The 18,512-nt window shown below is 45.0% G+C and overlaps 1 protein-coding gene across 5 annotated transcripts in view; it reads left to right on the top strand.

Annotated features, from left to right (window-relative positions):
* Window positions 1–18,512, top strand: part of EHBP1 (EH domain binding protein 1) — a 2,510,899-nt gene that overhangs the window by 326,415 nt on the left and 2,165,972 nt on the right. For all 5 annotated transcript variants that reach the window (XM_069608212.1, XM_069608214.1, XM_069608215.1 and 2 more), the window contains exon 4: window positions 6,904–6,957. In XM_069608212.1, the coding sequence (XP_069464313.1) occupies window positions 6,904–6,957 (54 nt within the window). The remainder of the gene's footprint in view (window positions 1–6,903; window positions 6,958–18,512) is intronic.

The following is an 18,512-nucleotide window of genomic DNA, read 5'->3' as shown; positions in this document are numbered from 1 at the left end:
GGTTTTGGCAAGGACCAACAAAGATTTTGCCGTTTGCGTGCTTGCCTTTGGTTTGGTGAGTTTCTCATCAGTGAAGGAGTGGAATAGTTTAACTTCGAAGGGAAGATCAAGTACTTTTTCCTGAACCTCCTTTGAGAACTTTGTAGCATGCAACCACGCTTGGCGGGAGATCTCTACTCCAACCATAAGACCCCGAGTGGAAGTGTCGACATGATGGGCCGCAGCCTCCAGCAGATCCTCAGCCAGAACTTTGGCCTCTTATAAACCGACCTTTACAATCCTCGAGCCTGTCGGGAGGAATACCTTCCTGAAACTCAGCAAGCTCCTTCCACAGCTTCAGATTAGCAGCTGCCAGGATAACACCGGTATTAGCCTGTCGCAGCTGAAGAGCCGAATTAGAAAATACTTTTTCCCAATGCATCAAGAAGCTTGTCCTCCTTGGAAAGGATTTGAGATGCTGCAGTGGAGGATCTAGGGGACGGCTTAGACGGGAGCGTAGCTTCTGCCACCACCGTTAAGGGGAGTGGACATGCAGTCAAGGGAATGTCTTCGGACGCATTTAGCTTGTAGCGAGCGTCAATTTTTCTGTTCACGTTGAACTAAGATAATCAACCCAGCACTTTAAGATGAGATAGCAATACTTGGAGATGGACGGATGGCGATGCAGAACATGCTCAAACACCAATAATCAAAACTGACTCAGGAAGTTGGCAAAGTGCGACTGTTTTAATGTCAATTATCTAAAACAGGGAGTTACAACGAACTTCAGCGCGTTCGCTCGATCTTCACACTCAATGCAACACATTAAAAAACCCACTTTTATAATGAAAACGCATAATTATTGACGTCTACCAAGTTGCAAATTACAAAAACCTACTTGAATGGTGATAGGCTTACAGGGAACATCTAGGTATACGTTGGTGATTGGGTCTCTAACATCAGGTGGGGCAACTAAGCCCTCCCGTAGGGCAGGTTTCTATGAACGTCATCAAATACACAACGTCCCATTGGTTATACAAACTATAGGGCTCTCTATTGCGTGGCCCTCTACAATTGGATGGCACCCTTGTACCCCTCTGTAATATTCCACTTACGCAATCAGCACGCAGTCCATCATCCAGGTGCTAGTGGGCTGGTCATAACCATAGTTTCCCACCATTTAGCCCTGACCTCTATCATCACCCTTACAGTCTGCAAGTCAATTAATGCTTTGAACTCAGCCGTGAAAATGTTCTCTGCGCTAAAGAATATGAGGGAGTATAGCATACTCTGTCTTCTCGGTTTCGATACAGCTTGTCTTTGTAGCCATTCTCATCCAACCACGTGACTGCAGACCATGATTTTTTAGTCTTTCTGTATTTAAAATACTATTAAATGATGAACCTCTGACGTCTTTAATGTTCTTCTTCCTCACTTGAGACAGGGGTTATGTTCTTTCACATGTTCTGCACCATTGTGCGCACATTCAGGCCTGAGGTGGCCTTTACTTCTTGGTGTTGAGCCAGCCAGACCCTTCTTTGATTCACTTCCATGGTCCAGCTTCCAATTTCAGACTGCGCCACACTGAAAACCTTTCCTTTCACTGGATCTAACTCTGCTAAAGTGCGTTGGGGAATTATCCAAAGTCCATACGTTTCCTATGCATGTACGTTGGTGGATCGCTGCAATCTATTCACTACATAGCTGGCCTTTACGAAAACTTTCTCTACTTGCGTTGCTGCGACTGTACACTTGAAAAATGACTTGATGTCGTCTTTGTTATTTCTGTAGCGTGAGCATCTTCATCTTGAGCCCAAAATGCTGCTCGTGCTTAGCATCTCCTCCTTTATTTCTATAGAATGCTTATACTCTTTACTCTCTTCTCGTGTGTGTTATCCCTGGTCTGTACAACATCACCAGTCTGCTTTCTCGCTTGCTTTTCCCACTTCCTCCAGGATTTCATTCAAATGGCCATCATATTGTCGTGTATGCATGTATGGCTTTCTCAATGGAAATCTTAATTCCAGGATTCTCTTTGGTATAGGTATTCTTACTGGCAATGCGCATGTTTCACACTCTGGTTCCCAACCTTTAGGCAGCATGGCGGAGGAGCTTTGGGTGGAGGTACTCGAGACCACCTCTACAACGTGCTGCCCGGAATGAGGTTTTTCCCAGACCTTGCGTGCTTCGGCCAGGACATCCTTTTTGAAGGAAAAGTCCTTTGCGCTCATGTGTCGACAGAGTAAAGGCTCCAGAAAGTACGCCTTCCTGTGGAGCCGGAGGCTAGGATATTGGACTAGCAATGCCATCATACCCACTACCCGCTCATGAAAGGCTCTAATGGAGTGGGGCGGGTCATCGCAATCCTGGTCTGCTTGATCTTCATCCAGTGCAACGGGAACATAATCTCGATCCTCAGCATGCGGCATCTCAGACCCTGTGGGCAGACTTGACTGCTCAACTAAGTCTTAAGCACAGGTGAAAGTGGAGGTGGTGAGGGAGGGGCCCCCACTGGAAGAGGAGGTGGCTGTGGCACTACTGAAACCTGCAAAGGAGTAGCCAGAGCAGGTGACGGCTCGGGAGGTTTAGGATACATTTCTTTGTATAGATCCTTAAAAGATGCATTCATCGGGTCAGGGTGTATAAGGGTTTGGAACTTGCCAACAAATCCATCCTCAGAAGAAGGTCTATGCACAGGAGTGGGTAGGTGCTGCTCTGGAGGGGCATGCCCCAGGATTGCAACGCGGCTGGTTGCCAGGACTGCCTTCCACCAGCTGGATCCACGTAAACCAAGGGAGCGGACGTAGTAGGGAACGAGAATGTGTGTGGCAGGGGAAAACAAGCACACCAATCCATCGGAGGGCGGAATGGGTTCCTATTAACCACATAACATGGAAAAGGCTGCTCAGCCCCAAAAACAGGCCCCTTGGTACCAAACGTTGTGAATGTTGGTGTGTGTGAGAGAGAGAATCAAAATGGCTTCCGCAGACCACGGGGGTTGGACTGCCATTTTGTCATTGCCCGAGGTGAACTTCATCACATGTGTCAGTGAGGCCATAAGTACGTCCGACCTCGACCGCGCAGAGAAAAAGACTGCAGGGCTATGCGTGGGCAGAGCTAAGGAAGGCAGGACTGCGGTCACACACGGTGGCCCCGTGTAAGATTAAAAGAAGGACAAAAAAGTTAATGTTTTGATGCTTAAAAAGTGCTGCGGTCCCGTCTCGATGGACGGATTGTCCCACACATATGGAGGAAAGGGGGCAGGGCGTAAGAGTATGGCATATGAGGAGGTACACACACCTTGTAGGTGTTGTTTGGTTATTTGCCTTTGACGGCCCATGGCCATGCTAATCCCTATGGCCATTCCCTCCCAATTCCTGTCCCGCCCCACCCAAAACACCTCCTCATGTGAACTCTTTGAGCTTGCTTTAATCAAGACTTACCCTCAAACATTGCACTCAGCCATACAGATAAGGGGTGTATCAGCAAGTTTTACTCCCTAAAAACAGACAAGTACACCCAAAAAATATAATTATGGAGTAACTAGACTCCCAACAAACAAATAGGAAACAGAAACGTACAACCCTGTGCCCCTGCTTTCCCCTACACATCTTCATGGATATTTTTGGCTCAGTAGTGCAGATAGTACTGTGGAAGAAACTACTATTATAACTGCCTGATCGTAAGAAGTAAACGTGCATCTCTTAAAGTGCTTGAAATAACTAGGTGCAACGAAATAATTATTCATTAAACCTTTCTGTTTTCCAATTCGAACATATTTGAACTTGCTTATAAAATACTCTCATTGGGGAATTCGACTAACAATTTAGCTCCCTAAAAAATCAGTTTGTGGCCAGTTTAAAAAAATAAAAAAAATAGGGAGTACAATGCTCCCACTTCCATATCTTATTTGGAGTACTGATTGCACTAAAAGCTCCCGCATTGTTTTTTGAAAGAAATCTTCTGAGAGTTAATGACTTAATTGGAGTTATAAACCCACTCCTGGTGTAATAATAATGTCTTAACCAGGTCTGCCTTCAGTTACTCGATTTTAAAGCCCTATGCGTGTCCTTCACTGAAGTCCTGTTAAAAACCAGAATTGGCAAAGCCAACTGTTTTGGCATGTGTACAAGTATTTGGAATTTGCTAGGTACTGCTATTGGATGCCCAGGTACTCGTACCATTTTGCATCTGCTACCATCAATGGCCAGTTAATACCACTACTGTTGTGCCTGGTGAGTGCTTTTCCCATGCCTAAACACAAGCCCCAAACTGTTGGCATTGCATATGCTTGTTTAACCATAGAATCACAGCTTATGACATACGATGTCTTTTGTTTTGATTGTCACAAATAATAAGAATGTTCCGTTTTTCACTTTATTATCATTTATTATTTGGTGTGCGGCTGTTTTAAATGTAGTTGTGACCTACCTTTGGTGTGTAACTTATGAACTAATGTTTTGAGGTTGGGTAGGTTGGCCCAATTTGTGTGGGGGTGTAACAGTAGGTTTCCAGCTCAATCTAGGATCATTCAGCCAGGATGTTCAGGCAGTGACAGTCTCTCTACATTGCATCCATCTTGTCAGTTGCTTAATAGTGACCCCTGCCCGCTGTCTTCAAGAAGCATTTCAATTCTGTTTTATAAAATGCTTGCTTGCCCTTTGTGAGTGTGGGTGGGACAGTGAATCAAATTCAAAGATGTTTCAGGAAGCGATATCACATCAGGAATTGCTCACTTGACCTTTGACAACAATGGCAGCGCAGTACGTGATTGCACATGGCTCCCAACGCCATTGACATCACAGGAAGCTTCACATTTGAATGTGTTGCCATTGTATTGCTTGTGCAGCTACAGACGTCTCATTTGCACTGTATAGTTTTATGTAAGGTACAGCCCAACATGTGTGGGTGCTGCCCATCAGCCTTTCTCCAGCCCCCTTCTCCTCCCTCCCTTATCCCGAACATCTGTAAGGGTAGGGCATCCATAGCTCTTAGCCAGGGCCAGCCTTAGGCATGGGTGACCTGGGCAGTCGCCCAGGGCGCCAAATTAAAATGTACATAGGGTGCCACAGTCTCTGCAACACCAGCATGGAGGAGCCTTTAAAAAGCTCCTTTGTGCTGAATCGACATTGGGGGTGGCACCCTATGTAAAATAAAAGGCTCCCCCATGCTGGTGCCGCAGTGCAGTCCTACGCAGCTGAAAAACTCCACCCCCACCCCATGTTGAGCACTGCTGCCACGGTAGAATGGGGGAGAGAAACGTTTCTATTACATAGGGCACCACTGCCATGCCTTTCAGTGGCTCACCTCGAGCTGGTGTGGTGGAGGCACCATATTTAAGTAAAAAGCTTCCTGCTCTTGTGCTGGCGCCGGGCGCTCCATCACAGGAGCAGGGGGCTCTTCATTTGATTAGGGCACCACTGCCATGCCAGCATGGGGCAGCCTTTGCAAGGCTTCCCAGAGCGGGTGTGTCCACAGTGCCCTATTGAAAATCACCCCACTCCCGTGCTGGAAGGGGAAGCTTGTCACTTTAATAGGGCAGCCTTTGATAGGCTTCCCCAAGGTGGCGGCACCCTGTTTAAATCAAAAGCTCCCTGCTCCTGTTTTGAAGGGGGAGCTTTTTGCTGAAATAGGGCGCTTCTGTCCAAAAGATAAAATACTTTGGGCTGCCCCTACTGCTTGGGGGTGGAGGAGGGTGGCCAAACCTGTCCTCTTGTATAAAAGCAAAGAGCATTTTGGGGACGTAAGAAATTAAATGTTCCAAAACATGTCTTTGCTTTTATGTAAAATGCATGTTTCAAATTTACGATTGTAATTCTTGCTAAGAATGCCCACAATTTTAAATTTGAAAATGTCTGTTATAGTAATTCAGCAAGAAATCCTTTTGAGTGAGTAATGGAAGTTGGATTCTGTTTTTTTCATTGGTCAGTAGAGATCCCAGCTTTTTCCCTCCTGCTGTGGGACTGCAAGAGGGACCCCGAGCGGGACCCGTCTCGGGAAGGTTCACCTGCGCTTTGTAAATCTGAGGTCGGCCTGGCTGGTTGAGCCGCATGTAGACCAGCGCGCACCACGAGTTGGGAAGCACTGTGCTTGAACCTATTCCCCAACAGCATGGAGAGCCAGCCTGAGTCCTGGGCCTTCTCTGCGGTGGCACAGGGCCCCACAGCAGAGGGGCCTGGGGTGTCCTGCAGGCAAGTGACTCGTGCAGTAGGAGCAGAATGAATGCGCATTCTGCAATTGCACTCATTAGCACCTTTCAGCAGGCTCTGGCCCACAGCAAAAGAGAGCAGTTTCACAGTTGAATGAATCACGGTCTCCGTCCTGTGAAATCTCCTAAAGTGGCACAGGCCCCTGCTGTCACATCTCTGAGTGTATCAGAGCCCCTGCTATGCATCGCCCTCCATTCAGGAAGAAGCCATCTTCTCTGGTGCTCACACCCGCATGGCCACCCTCCATTCATGCAGTTAAGCACCCACCATTAGCCCCTGCAGTCACGGCCAGTCCATGGTCAGCAATCCATTCAGAAGGTAAGCCCACTGTAAAACGATAGCATTAGGACTCCATTCACAGAAAAGTCCCAATGCCCGCTTCATGATGTGTACATTCCTATTTGGGCATTGCATGGCATGGTTTTAAATTAAAATCTTTGCATTTTTATAACGTGTGCGCATTTTGTGTCCCTGCCTCTGCCGTCACTACATGTGAACATTGGGGCTCCCTCCCCACTTACTTTTCGCCTGGGGCCCCGCAGGACCCAGGGCCGGGTCTGACTGCATGAAACTGCAACTGTGTATGAAAATGGCCACCTTTGCGACCGCGCTATGGGTTAATGAAGCGTTTCTTCTTTGTTGGAATCATAGACACATTCTAGCTTCCAGAGAAAGTTTTCCCTCATTAACACATGGAAAATATCTGTTCTTTCAGGATCCACACGCAGAGGAATTCGAAGACAAAGAATGGACTTTTGTTATAGAAAATGTAAGTGAACAAGAAGTGCGATTCTAACAAGCAACAGCTGTTGCCTTTAATTGAATGTTTTTCCGCTTAATAAAAAAGTAATGTTTAAAAGCCTATTTTAATAACCTTGTCATATGTGCCACTTGTGAGTATTTTTTATTGTTTGGTATTTTGTCTGGGTTTTTTCCCTACACCTCTAAGTTTTGTCTGCTTAAATCAATATTTCATATTATTAATTAAAGGCCTATGCCTAGTCATACATACCTAAAACCACATGAAACAGTGTACTTTCAGTGTTAAAGGATAGTTCCGGGACTTTTTTTTTTATTGTCCCTACGGTTCGGCCATGTGTTTTTAAGCATAAATCGGTAGATCGTAGAAAACTTTCCTATGGACCTTACCCGACTTTTCGTCCATTAACGCACTCGAAATAAGCCGCCATTTTCTGATAATCCTATCATTTCCCCCCATCGACCTGGCTCACCTGCTTTTGCGGCACTAAATCAAATCCCCCGCCCCTGAAACAGACTTTATCAAAACATTCATATTCCCCGCCTCTATCCGTGACGTCACTGTGCTGCGTAGGCAAACGCGCCCAGGCGTCTTCTACGCGACTCCACACAGAACCCGGAAATCAACACAGATCAGCTCACAACACAGCGCGCCACAATTGGGAATATGAAACTGTACTTTTAAATCAAACCGCAAGATTGTAAATTTGGTAAAGTACATTTATTTGACATCAAATGTTTAGAGAATATTCAGCGATTTTCATTTTTATTTGCTCACGTTCCAAAAAGTTCGTTTTGAGGCACGCGATGTTCCTTTGCTGTACACAGGGTCTTAGATCATCTCACAATACAGCGCCACAATTCGGAATATGAAACTGTGGTTTAAAAGCAAACGGCAAGATTGTACATTTGGCAAAGTACATTTATTGGACATCAAATGTTTAGAGAATATTCAGCGATTTGCATTTTTCTTTGCTCTCGATCCAAAATAGTTCGTCTTGAGGCAAGCTATGTTCGTGTGCAGTACACAGGGTGTTGGTTTACGATAAAATAAGCTCTTCGGTCGCACTGATAATCGCATGGCTGTTCCAACAACGAGGCACTAGGCCACCACAACGGTCTGTATGTTGCATCTAGCCGTTAGTACCGCGTAAGGGCATACTTGTACTTGGCGATCGTCCCATAAAATGGTCAGGGTGGTAACGTTGTTCACGCGGAGAAGCAACTGGCGGTTGAAAAAGCCATCCGCCGGTGTCTGGTACTCGTGACACATACAATAATGAAGGATGTACCTGTTTTAAAAACATAAAAAATGAAATTAGTCTCACCATCAGATCTTTATTAAAATTATTCATTTTATATATTAGGTCGGGAAATTATTTCATAGCTAGGACAGTGCAACTGGGTATTATACGTCAAGGGGGGGCTGTAGGATACTGAGACAGTCCCCCAGTGCAGGGGTTGACAGGGAGGCAGTGCAGGTGGAGAGTGGAAGGGCCCAGGACCGAGGTCGCAGACAGTGGACCAGTTGTAGCAGGGGAGAGAGAGAGAGAAAGCAGAAGCAAAGAGGAAGGTTTTGAGGTGCTTCCGTAAAAGGAGATGGTTCTCCTCAAGATAGTGCGCGGTACAAAACAATATGCCACATAGAACGAACAAGTACAACTTAACCTGTCTTTAAAGCTACTGTATAGTAATTAAATTGCGGTATAAACTCATCTAAAGAGTTACTTACATTATATTTGCAGTTTCCATTGTGTCTGTGCGTAGGGCAGCCCCGAAATACCACTCCTTCTATGCCGACGTTATTTCTTCTAATGAACGAACATTAAATGGCTTTCGTTTCTGAAATTATATTCATTATCGTTTCTTACGTTATTGCCCCACACCCCCAAAAAGAAGTCTTTCGGGATGGTCCCGGCCTGTCAAGGTCAAATAACAATAGAACCTTATACTGAGTCGTGGGCCATTCCGGCACCCGAGCAAAAAATCAAAGCAGCTGACCTTTGAACGAGCACACATTCCTAGTTAGCTACATTCAGTGTAAGGCCATCTCACAGGACTTGAAATTTACACTCCATCTTTGCATTTTGTCTGCGTGCATTTGCAGCCCCAGCGAACCATAAATACGGAGACATTCTATATTTTTTGAAAAATGATTTATATTACTGTTTGGTTTAATTTAACGCGCAAATGAACAAGGGTGGAGAGACACATTGCATGTACACTGAGCAATCACTTTTATTTACACGATACATAGCTACACATATTCAATGGGCCTGCGACATGAGGAGACTCGAGAGAACAGACAATCAAATTACAATCATTTAAACCGTGATGTGTATTTCTCAATGAGCTCTGCTTTAGGTGGACATGGAACAGAGGCAATGTTGGGTGGCAATGCAATTGTCCCCTGCACAGGTTCGTTCACAACTCCATGTATGTGCCTATCTAGGACATCAACAATAAGTCTCTCAATAAACTCATATTGCATATCCTCAAACACTGGTTTGATCAACCATTGTTTACTTCTTTTAGTGAAGGCCTTATTGTAGCGAAGCGTCCCTAAAGTTCCGGTCGTCCTACTTTGTTGACGGCCAACATTATGGTGATGTGCCAAGACCGCTAGAAGAGTCCGATTTATCATGCCCTCCATGCCAAAATGCAATCGTTTTGGCCTGTACTTTAGGCACATATTGTGGAACACCTCCAAATCTCCTGTGTGGCAGAATTCCGTGAGTCCCCTCAAACCTCTTGTTATAGTTTTATCAAATACAATCTTTTCAATGGCTTTGTGAGTGGGTGATGAAGGAATCAACCACTTCTTCTTCCGTGCCTCCTCTGTGGACAAATGGCCATGTTCACAATTGTGGAAATGTTGGTTTGTGGTCCAGCGGTGAACGTTGCTACAGTGTAGCATTACTGACCGCCATTTTTCCAGTAGAATTTCCAACGACCCTCCACATGTTTTTGAGCTCCACCAAAGATGGTTGCTGATTGACTTGGACCACTGTGAAATACCTTGCATATCTTTTTTTTTACCTGCAGCCGACATTTTTTTATTGATTGTTTTTGCAAGATGCCAAACGTCAAATTGGTGATTTATATTTTTGTACTCTTCTCTCATTGTCTTGGCAATTGAAACGTGTCTGTCCGTGGCTATCAGGTCGATCACCATTCCCCACGATTGTAGTTCTTGCAATGATGCTACAAAGCCAACTTTCTCCATGGCCACTGAGGATGTACTTTGTGACACCTGCACGACAACCGAACTCACAATTTTCTTACTTTCCATGTCCTGAAAGTGGTAGGTGCAGTACTTGGCTGAAAATCCTGGGCTGTCGCACTGTCCACCGGTTAGCCTGAACCGTTTGCCCGCGAATGTACTATCAATAGACATTTTTTCCATTCTCCAAGCTTCGCTAATGGCTGGAAATAGATAATCGGTTTGGTATTTGTAGAACTGAGTTTTCGCAATGAAATGGATTCCCACAAACTGAAAGAAAGACTCTAACTTTTTAAAACTTGAACCACTAAAAAGTGCAGCCGCTGCACAAAGTAGATTGCCTGCTGGCAGTTGCCCCAGCATGGGTTGTGCAGACCATGAGAAAGGATGATATTTTGTACAGGTGGCATGTATTTTAAGGTTAGTGCCTCGAATTGCACGAGTCACATTAATCAATGGCTCCCCACATACTTCCCCACCAACCGAATGCCCACATTTCATCCGAATAATAATATCAATCAAACAACTATCGAATACAATGAATTTGGCCTCTTTCCTTATACTGTCACTCTGCATCCCAGCTGGTTCGGCCTGTAACGTTGAGGACATGTCACTCACATGAAAGGTAGAATCTCTGATATTGTCTTCCGCTATGTTCAGTGATATTGATGGTGTTTCATTGTCGTCCACTTCATTCTCTTCCATTGCAACATCTGTTCCTTCTCCGGCGATGGGTGAATAAAACAATTTCTTCAACTTTCTCGCGGTCTTAGTTTTTGCGGGTGTGGATTCTGTAAATTGATCTCCGACTGCATCCGAACTACCAGGAGGACATTCACTATCAATGGCTGGTGGTGGTATAGCTCCGTTGTCAATCACTTCATATTCTTCCCATTGGCACGATGCATCTCCAGTCTCAAGTCCCTGCCAAAAGGTTTGACAAGCAACATCTCTCGTTCGCTTCACTGTCTGTGTAGATCTAGTTCGTACACCCACTCACAACTAGAGGACAGATTGGAAAAGGGATGTTCAGTTTAAACACAACTTACAGTATTGAACTATTAACAGTGAAAAACAACATAATATAGTGACCAGGACACTAACCTTCTTTTGCTTTCTTTTCTTTGAAACTTTCTTGCCTCGAACTTCAACATCAGGACGCTGTTGCTCCGACTCGTGTGTGCATGTCTCCACTTCCTCTTGCGCTGCAACAACTATATTTTCATGATAAGCACATCCATCACGCACTGACACTCCATCGACTCCCTGAAACATAGAACTTTCATTAGTATGTATAATAATATTGAAAACACAAAATGTACTTGGGGACCAATACCCACGTACATCTCAATAGCAAAACACGAATTAATGCTTTGTGTAGAACATTCAAACGTCAATTATTCACGCATTGTTGATCTAGTTAGATGGAACTGTCAAGATCCATACCTCGGGCTCCTCATAGACTTCCATTGATGATATTATTGAAGATGATGCTTCAGTAACTCCCTGAAACACAGTAATTGCATTAGTATGGTTTTCTATTTTGTTAAAAAGAACATAAACTTTGTGCAGGCGTCAACGGCTCATCTAAATAGACCTGCACAAATGATCAGTTGTCTAAAATAAATAATGGATATGTAAATATGATTCGATTTGCTCGATCGTTGGAAGTGTCACCACCCAGAGATCTGCATCAACTACTAGGGGTGATGTTCTTGTAGAAGAAGCTCCGTCATCTCCCTGAAACATAGTACTTGCGTTAATAAAGAAGGAAGTATAGCGGATGTAATCACGTCATATGTTTTCGCTTGATCGAACTGTCAGTATCCATACCTCGAAATGCATAAGAACATCAAGGGACGATGTAACTGCGGTGCACACTTCTGCAAGCTGTTGCGCCGACCCGTAACTGCATGCTCCCCCTTCTTCTTGGACTAATGCTCCATCGACTCCCTGAAACATAGGACTTTCATTAGTAATGAACACAATATTGAAAAAAGAAGACACATAGGAGGGCGGCGACAGAAGGACATATCAATGGCTAAAAACGAAAGAAACATTGTGTGTAACAATCACGCTACAAGAATGCAAGATCTGATGATCTCCATCGATGGAACTGTCCGGAAACGTACCTCGAGCATCTGAGTGACATCAACGGTTGTCGTCAATACGTTGGACTCCTCAGCATCTCCCTGAAAGACAGTACTTGCATTATTTTGGATAACAATAATTATAACTGAAAACAAAGACTAGAGGACGAGTACAAGGGTGTACCATTAGGTAAAATAATTACACGATAAATTAAAACTATTGATTTACATGCCTAAAACAAGTCAGTGGCAGAATAGCCAAGTAAGATTACCCGATAGGCGCTTGAAGTGGCTGATGACTGCAATAACGACACGGATGGAGAATCTCCCGCCTTCATATTGAGTGGATACATAAATGGGGAAATTATTGTTAGCTAATGCTACACACTACCGCAAGGCCGAGAGATAAATACGTAAACTTGACTCACCAGTGGAGGGATGTGGACGAATAGAGTGGGAATAGCGGTTGAGAGCAATTTTCGCCTCGGTCGCGGTGTGTTCTTCTTTATTAGCAATTATGTGGAGTACATGTCTGAGCTAAAGTGCCTGCTGCAGATGCAGTATCGATCACCCCTCTTGTCCGCAAAGACTTCTAGGACTCTACTTGCAAGCTCAGACGGTGGATATCCGCAATATCGGACCCATTCTCTGATCTGATCTATTGTCTTAGGGAAAACATGCATTATAGTACCTTCAGATTTATTATGGGTCTTCGAAGGGCAACCGCCAATGGAACAGGCGGGCATTGTGGAAAGTTCTGAAAAGTAAAGATCAACAATTCTCTATGAATACCAATGTGTTAAAAAATTAAATGCCACATAAAGGGTTCAATGCAAGGTTCGTTTTGGTTCTTGGAACTATACACGTTATTCACATGCGGATAAGTATTTGAATAACTTTAAAAAAATAGAAAGATAATTTGACTAAACTCAGAACATGTGACTAGTTCCTTGCATGTACTGTCTTGAACGAAAATAAATTGGACGCAAAATGATTATGGTACATGGCCTTACCTTGACGAACAAACAGTTAGATGCAGGGATCAGAGTAGTTTCTTGTCGTAGAACAGGGAGCAGTTCACAGGTTGCAAACTGACGAGTTTCCTCGAAGTGGTCACGGAAGTTCACAGAGACGAAGAGCAGATAACCAGCACCTTCACGGGTTGACTAGCAAAGCGCAAAGAAGTTCTCATTAGAAATATGAAGTGGGTTATAAAGAATTCGAAACAGGGGTGTGTTTGTGAATGAATGACGTGTATATGTCGTGGCATTATGTGGATTGCAGGGGGCCGTCCAGCGTGAGGGGGGATGCTTGGCAGGAGACACGGGGTCTGGAGGTAGACATGGGAACAACAACCCATGCTCTATAGACCACTTTGAAGTGTACATGGTCTTTGGCACCTCTTGGCCTTTATCGCTCCCTGACAGCTCCACTTGCCAGCACAAGTACCCCGGTGCGAACTGCCTTTGATAGGGCGGGGGGGGTGGATTGGGGCGGTGGTCGTACAGACAAGACACAGGAAGACTCGTGAATGGAGACACACTTATGTGGATTGCAGGGGGCCATCCAGCGTGAGGGGGGATGCTTGGCAGGAGACACGGGGTCTGGAGGTAGACATGGGAACAACAACCCATGCTCTATAGACCACTTTGAAGTGTACATGGTCTTTGGCACCTATTGGCCTTTATCGCTCCCTGACAGCTCCACTTGCCAGCACAAGTACCCCGGTGCGAACTGCCTTTGATAGGGCGGGGGGGTGGATTGGGGCGGTGGTCGTGCAGACAAGTCTCGTTTGCCGCAGGGCCTCACCAAGGAGAGGCCATCTAACTGCATGTAAGAGGCAGGCTGCAGGATCTAGTACCTGGAAGGCAGGGGGGTGAGTTTATAAATACCTCACCCTCCCAGGAGAATATATGGGTGCAGTTCACCCTGGAGACCCTGGATGCCTAGGCAGTTAGTCAGCAGCAGGCTGGCCTGTGGTGGCAAGGCGGCACGGGCCAGAGGGGGTCACCTCTGTACCCGGTGCCCAAAAGGATGATTTATTATGATCAACCATATGGATTATTTACCTATAACCATGTTTTGTATCAATAAAATCCAACGGCCTTCCTTTTATTGCCAACGCTTGAACAAAGTGGTGTGGTAAGTATTTTTGGGGGAGGAGGCAAGGCCGGGAGGCTTGATGCCAACCCGCAAAATAACATATGTATGTCTGCTGCATATGGGTTCAACGGTTATGTAGATTGAAGGTGGGCGGCCAGCGTGAGGGAGGATGCTGGCCGGAGACATGTGGTGTGACAAGACAAGGCACAGGAAGACTATTCAATGGAGACACACTAGATTCATTTAAAAAATCAAAACAACCATTGTTAAAATATATGTTGGGTTTTATTTTAGATCTTAATTTCAATTGAACATAAATAATAAACATTACACATTGTAAAGTTCCGGTTGCAGCACATCCAGGGAAAATCCGCGGTATTGTCCACTGTCGCTGGGGAAATGTTGTCTAATGGCAAGTACCGCACAGGCAGGTATTACTCTCCGAACGCGGTGTCCGAGCCTCCCATGAAGCCACCAAGTGAAGCAACGATAGGCCACCAGCCTGTACCACCTGTGAAAATGAAAGATGCAAACTGTATTAAAATGACAAAACTTTCTTATCACTGTCGATTCAGGTAAAAAATGTCATTCTGCTTTGAAAAAAATTCTATCTAGAAAATGCACAATATGGAACCAATTTACATGCATTCGAATGATATGTAGATGTAATTTAATATGTGGGAGACGACCATGAAATAGTAGTGGCATCACTGACATCACAACCAGAGTATACTTACTCGTTACTCTGATTACGCGGACGAACAGTGCCGCGAAGTTCGTGCATAAGCACCATCATCATCCTCAACACGGTCCGTGAGAGGCAGGCTTCCCTGAACTCTGGCAGCTCGGTGATGCATTGCGGACTTGGCTCGCCTTCCGAAATGTAGGCCAAGCACCCGGAATTTTCACGGCAGCAGCAGTTCTCCTCCTCAGTTGGCATTAGCTTGCACCGATTGCACGTGCACCAGGTGGAGACGCCGTCCATGCGACATGGTCCAGGCTCTTCATCCGTTGACTGGTCCTCCCAACTGCCGTCCGAATCCCCGTCGTTTTCGCGTGCTTGCCTTTCCAGTAGTTCTTGCTCGGTGTACTCGGGCTCGTACATATACGGCATTATTGTAGCCATTGTGTGGTAAAGAAAGTAAAATAATTTACAGAGATGGTACAGGTGTTCACAAGGCCTAGAAGCGGCGAAGGTAGCTGACCAGAGCACAGAAACGAGTCACAGAATACTCAAAGTAACACAGAGAGAGTAATGGAATCAAAAATCTGTTGCTGTGTGTTGTGAAACGGTGTGTTTATACTTATTGAGGAAAGAGGCGTCCTGCCATTTCCATGGCGACACTTCATTAGCTGAGGCGCAGCGATTGATGACACGAAACGTGCTTTGGCGTTGGGAAATGGGCGGTACGCGTCTGCTGATGTCAGGCTCAGGGGCGGGGGATTTGATTTAGTGCCGCAAAAGCAGGTGAGCCAGGTCGATGGGGGGAAATGATAGGATTATCAGAAAATGGCGGCTGATTTCGAGTGCGTTAATGGACGAAAAGTCGGGTAAGGTCCATAGGAAAGTTTTCTACGATCTACCGATTTATGCTTAAAAACACATGGCCGAACCGTAGGGACAATAAAAAAAAAAAGTCCCGGAACTATCCTTTAATTATAAACATGTTCCTGTGTGCGCGCGAAGTGAACTGTTCGAATGCATGCGGCTTCCTGGCTCTGCGGGATTGGCGTGCGTAGCCATCGCCGTGCAAGCAGTCGTTTGCCCCGCTGCCACTCGTGAGTGGTGGCGTTTGAGGGTAGTGGCGTTTGAGGGTAAGCACGTGGAGCGGAGTCTTACTTCCTGTGTGTTCTTGATTTAAGCAGCCGCGGTGCAGGCTTGGACTGGCAAATGGGAGCAATGCCCGAGAGAGGGACCTGACAGTTTCCTGACAATGTGTGATCACCAGTATGTCGTGAAAATTGCTGACCGGAGTTACCCAAATGTGGGCCACCCTTTTCAGTGTGTGGGCAGCGTTTGCCCCAGCCCACCTCTGCCAGGGAGGGAAGTGTCCATCGGTGCCTCTTAGGTTTCATTTCACAAAGAGGAGATTTAACCTAATCGCTCTTCTCTACCCGTACCACATTTATCTCAATTCTTGAAGTGTTTCAGCCCGGTTAGATCTGCGCTGGCAGAATTCATTGGATTTCCGGTTTCCTGTGCCTCTTTTGGGTTGGGGATTTGCAATAGACAATCGAAATGGATAGATGCAGAGTCTTTAACACTCATCCAACATTGTGGCCACCTGGGATTGCATATATATTGTGTTGCGGTTTCTATGATGATCGTTTGTGGTGTTTTGATGTCGGCATGTTTTCTTGCCCCTCTGTCTGCATTGCATTTCCCATTCCCTGCAGGGTAGTAACGGGGGTGATTAGAGCTTGGAGGCGGGCATGCTTTGAGTGATGCTGTGTCCATGTGTCTTATAGCCCCGCCGTGATCTTAAACGCCAGCAGTTTTCACCCTCGCATTTCTGTCCACAGGGGTAAACAGTAGTCTTTTTATTAAATCTCGTACAATCCTATGTGTATGCACACCCTAACTTTCACATACTCTCACATTTTCAATGCAATTACTATGTTGAATTTACCAAGTATTTGAGATGGTGCTGTCTTCTTTCTGTGTCTAGCAATGCTAAAGACTAGCTTGCACACAGTTTAACTTTTTAAACTGCATGTCTGGGTATGTAGGGCTATTGAAACAACTATGGTGATTTTACAAAGCAATTTGAGATGGTAAATTCCACACCTCAAAGCACACTGTAAAGTCAACCCAGGTTGCATAAATAGTCCCAGTGCCTACTCTGTAATTACTTTTAAAAGTGCAAACATGTATGCAAGCTTTTATTTGCACGCCTTCATATTAATAATTGACAAAGAATAAAGACTGACTGCCTGACTCGAAGGTTAGCCACGACACACTGAAGTACAATGCTCTTCTGATGAAAAGGAACTTTTTTTTCCGGATATTTGAAACCCATCTCATGCCTTTTCCTTTTTGGCAGATGTTCACAAAATATATGCAAATCATGCTTGGACAATATCTATATGGAGCTCTGTGTCTGAAATTGGTGCATTTTGGGTTAAAACGCGTGTGAAATTAAAATGTAATTTTATTGTTTATACATTGCCGAAGATGCATTTTATTTTCAAGTGAATGAAAATGCAGAGTGCGCTCAGTGAGACTTTTTTTTGTTCTTGCACCAATGGCAGCATGCATATAAGAACACTTTTTTTTGTTGTTTTTGCTGGACCGCTGAATGTAAAAAGAGTTATAGAAACGTGTTGTGAACATGTTCTGGATGATTTTGCACCTCTGTTTGCCGTCTGGGGCGTTCCCTTTTATTGCCAGGCAGACGAGAGGGGCACAGAACAAAAGGATCATTTCCACTTGCCCCAAAAGTCGCCTGCATTCCAAGATCACATTTTCATGGTGGCGGTGAATGCATCAGATCCCCGTGCAATCTGTACCTGCCTTGCAATTACCACTTTACGAAAATGAGTTCTGTAATGTGCTTGTGTCTTCACTGTCTTGTATGTTTTCTTGCATTGTATGCCGCATCCTACAGTATACATGTCGACCGTCATTGTCAGAAGAGTTCGTCTATAAAGTGTATGCATGATCATCCCTCAGAAATTATTTGTCCTAACTTGACCTCTTCCTGACTGCAGACATAAAAGGAATGTCTGTCTTTCATATCTTTTCCCAAACCAGCACTAGCTGGATTGCTATCGATCACAATGTCAAGAGGCTGTCTGGATTAAATGTCTTTGAGAAAAACATTTCCTATCGAACAACGCCATCCAGTGGGGAAAGTTTGACATGTATACGTTTTTCTTTTCCATTTGACAGTGCGAGTGAAACATACCCGTTTTATATTGGACTCGGTGTTTTCAGCAGTTCCCAAAACCAGTTTACGCCATCTCCCAGTTCAGTATACTGCGATATTCCCGGACACGAACAAGAAGGCACACTTGTGCCAAGTCATTTATTAATGTTCAACACACCTTTTCAGTTCTCTTGTTATTCTTTTGTATACCTTGTTACCACCCCACACATGATTTGAGGGGAGACGTGTGCAGTCTATCTCGGTGCACCGTTTTCAAAGT

The sequence above is a fragment of the Ambystoma mexicanum genome, chromosome 4q, assembly GCF_040938575.1.
Source record: "Ambystoma mexicanum isolate Mex_15411 chromosome 4q, UKY_AmexF1_1, whole genome shotgun sequence".
Taxonomy (NCBI): domain Eukaryota; kingdom Metazoa; phylum Chordata; class Amphibia; order Caudata; family Ambystomatidae; genus Ambystoma; species Ambystoma mexicanum.
This window is presented reverse-complemented; position numbering and strand designations above follow the sequence as displayed.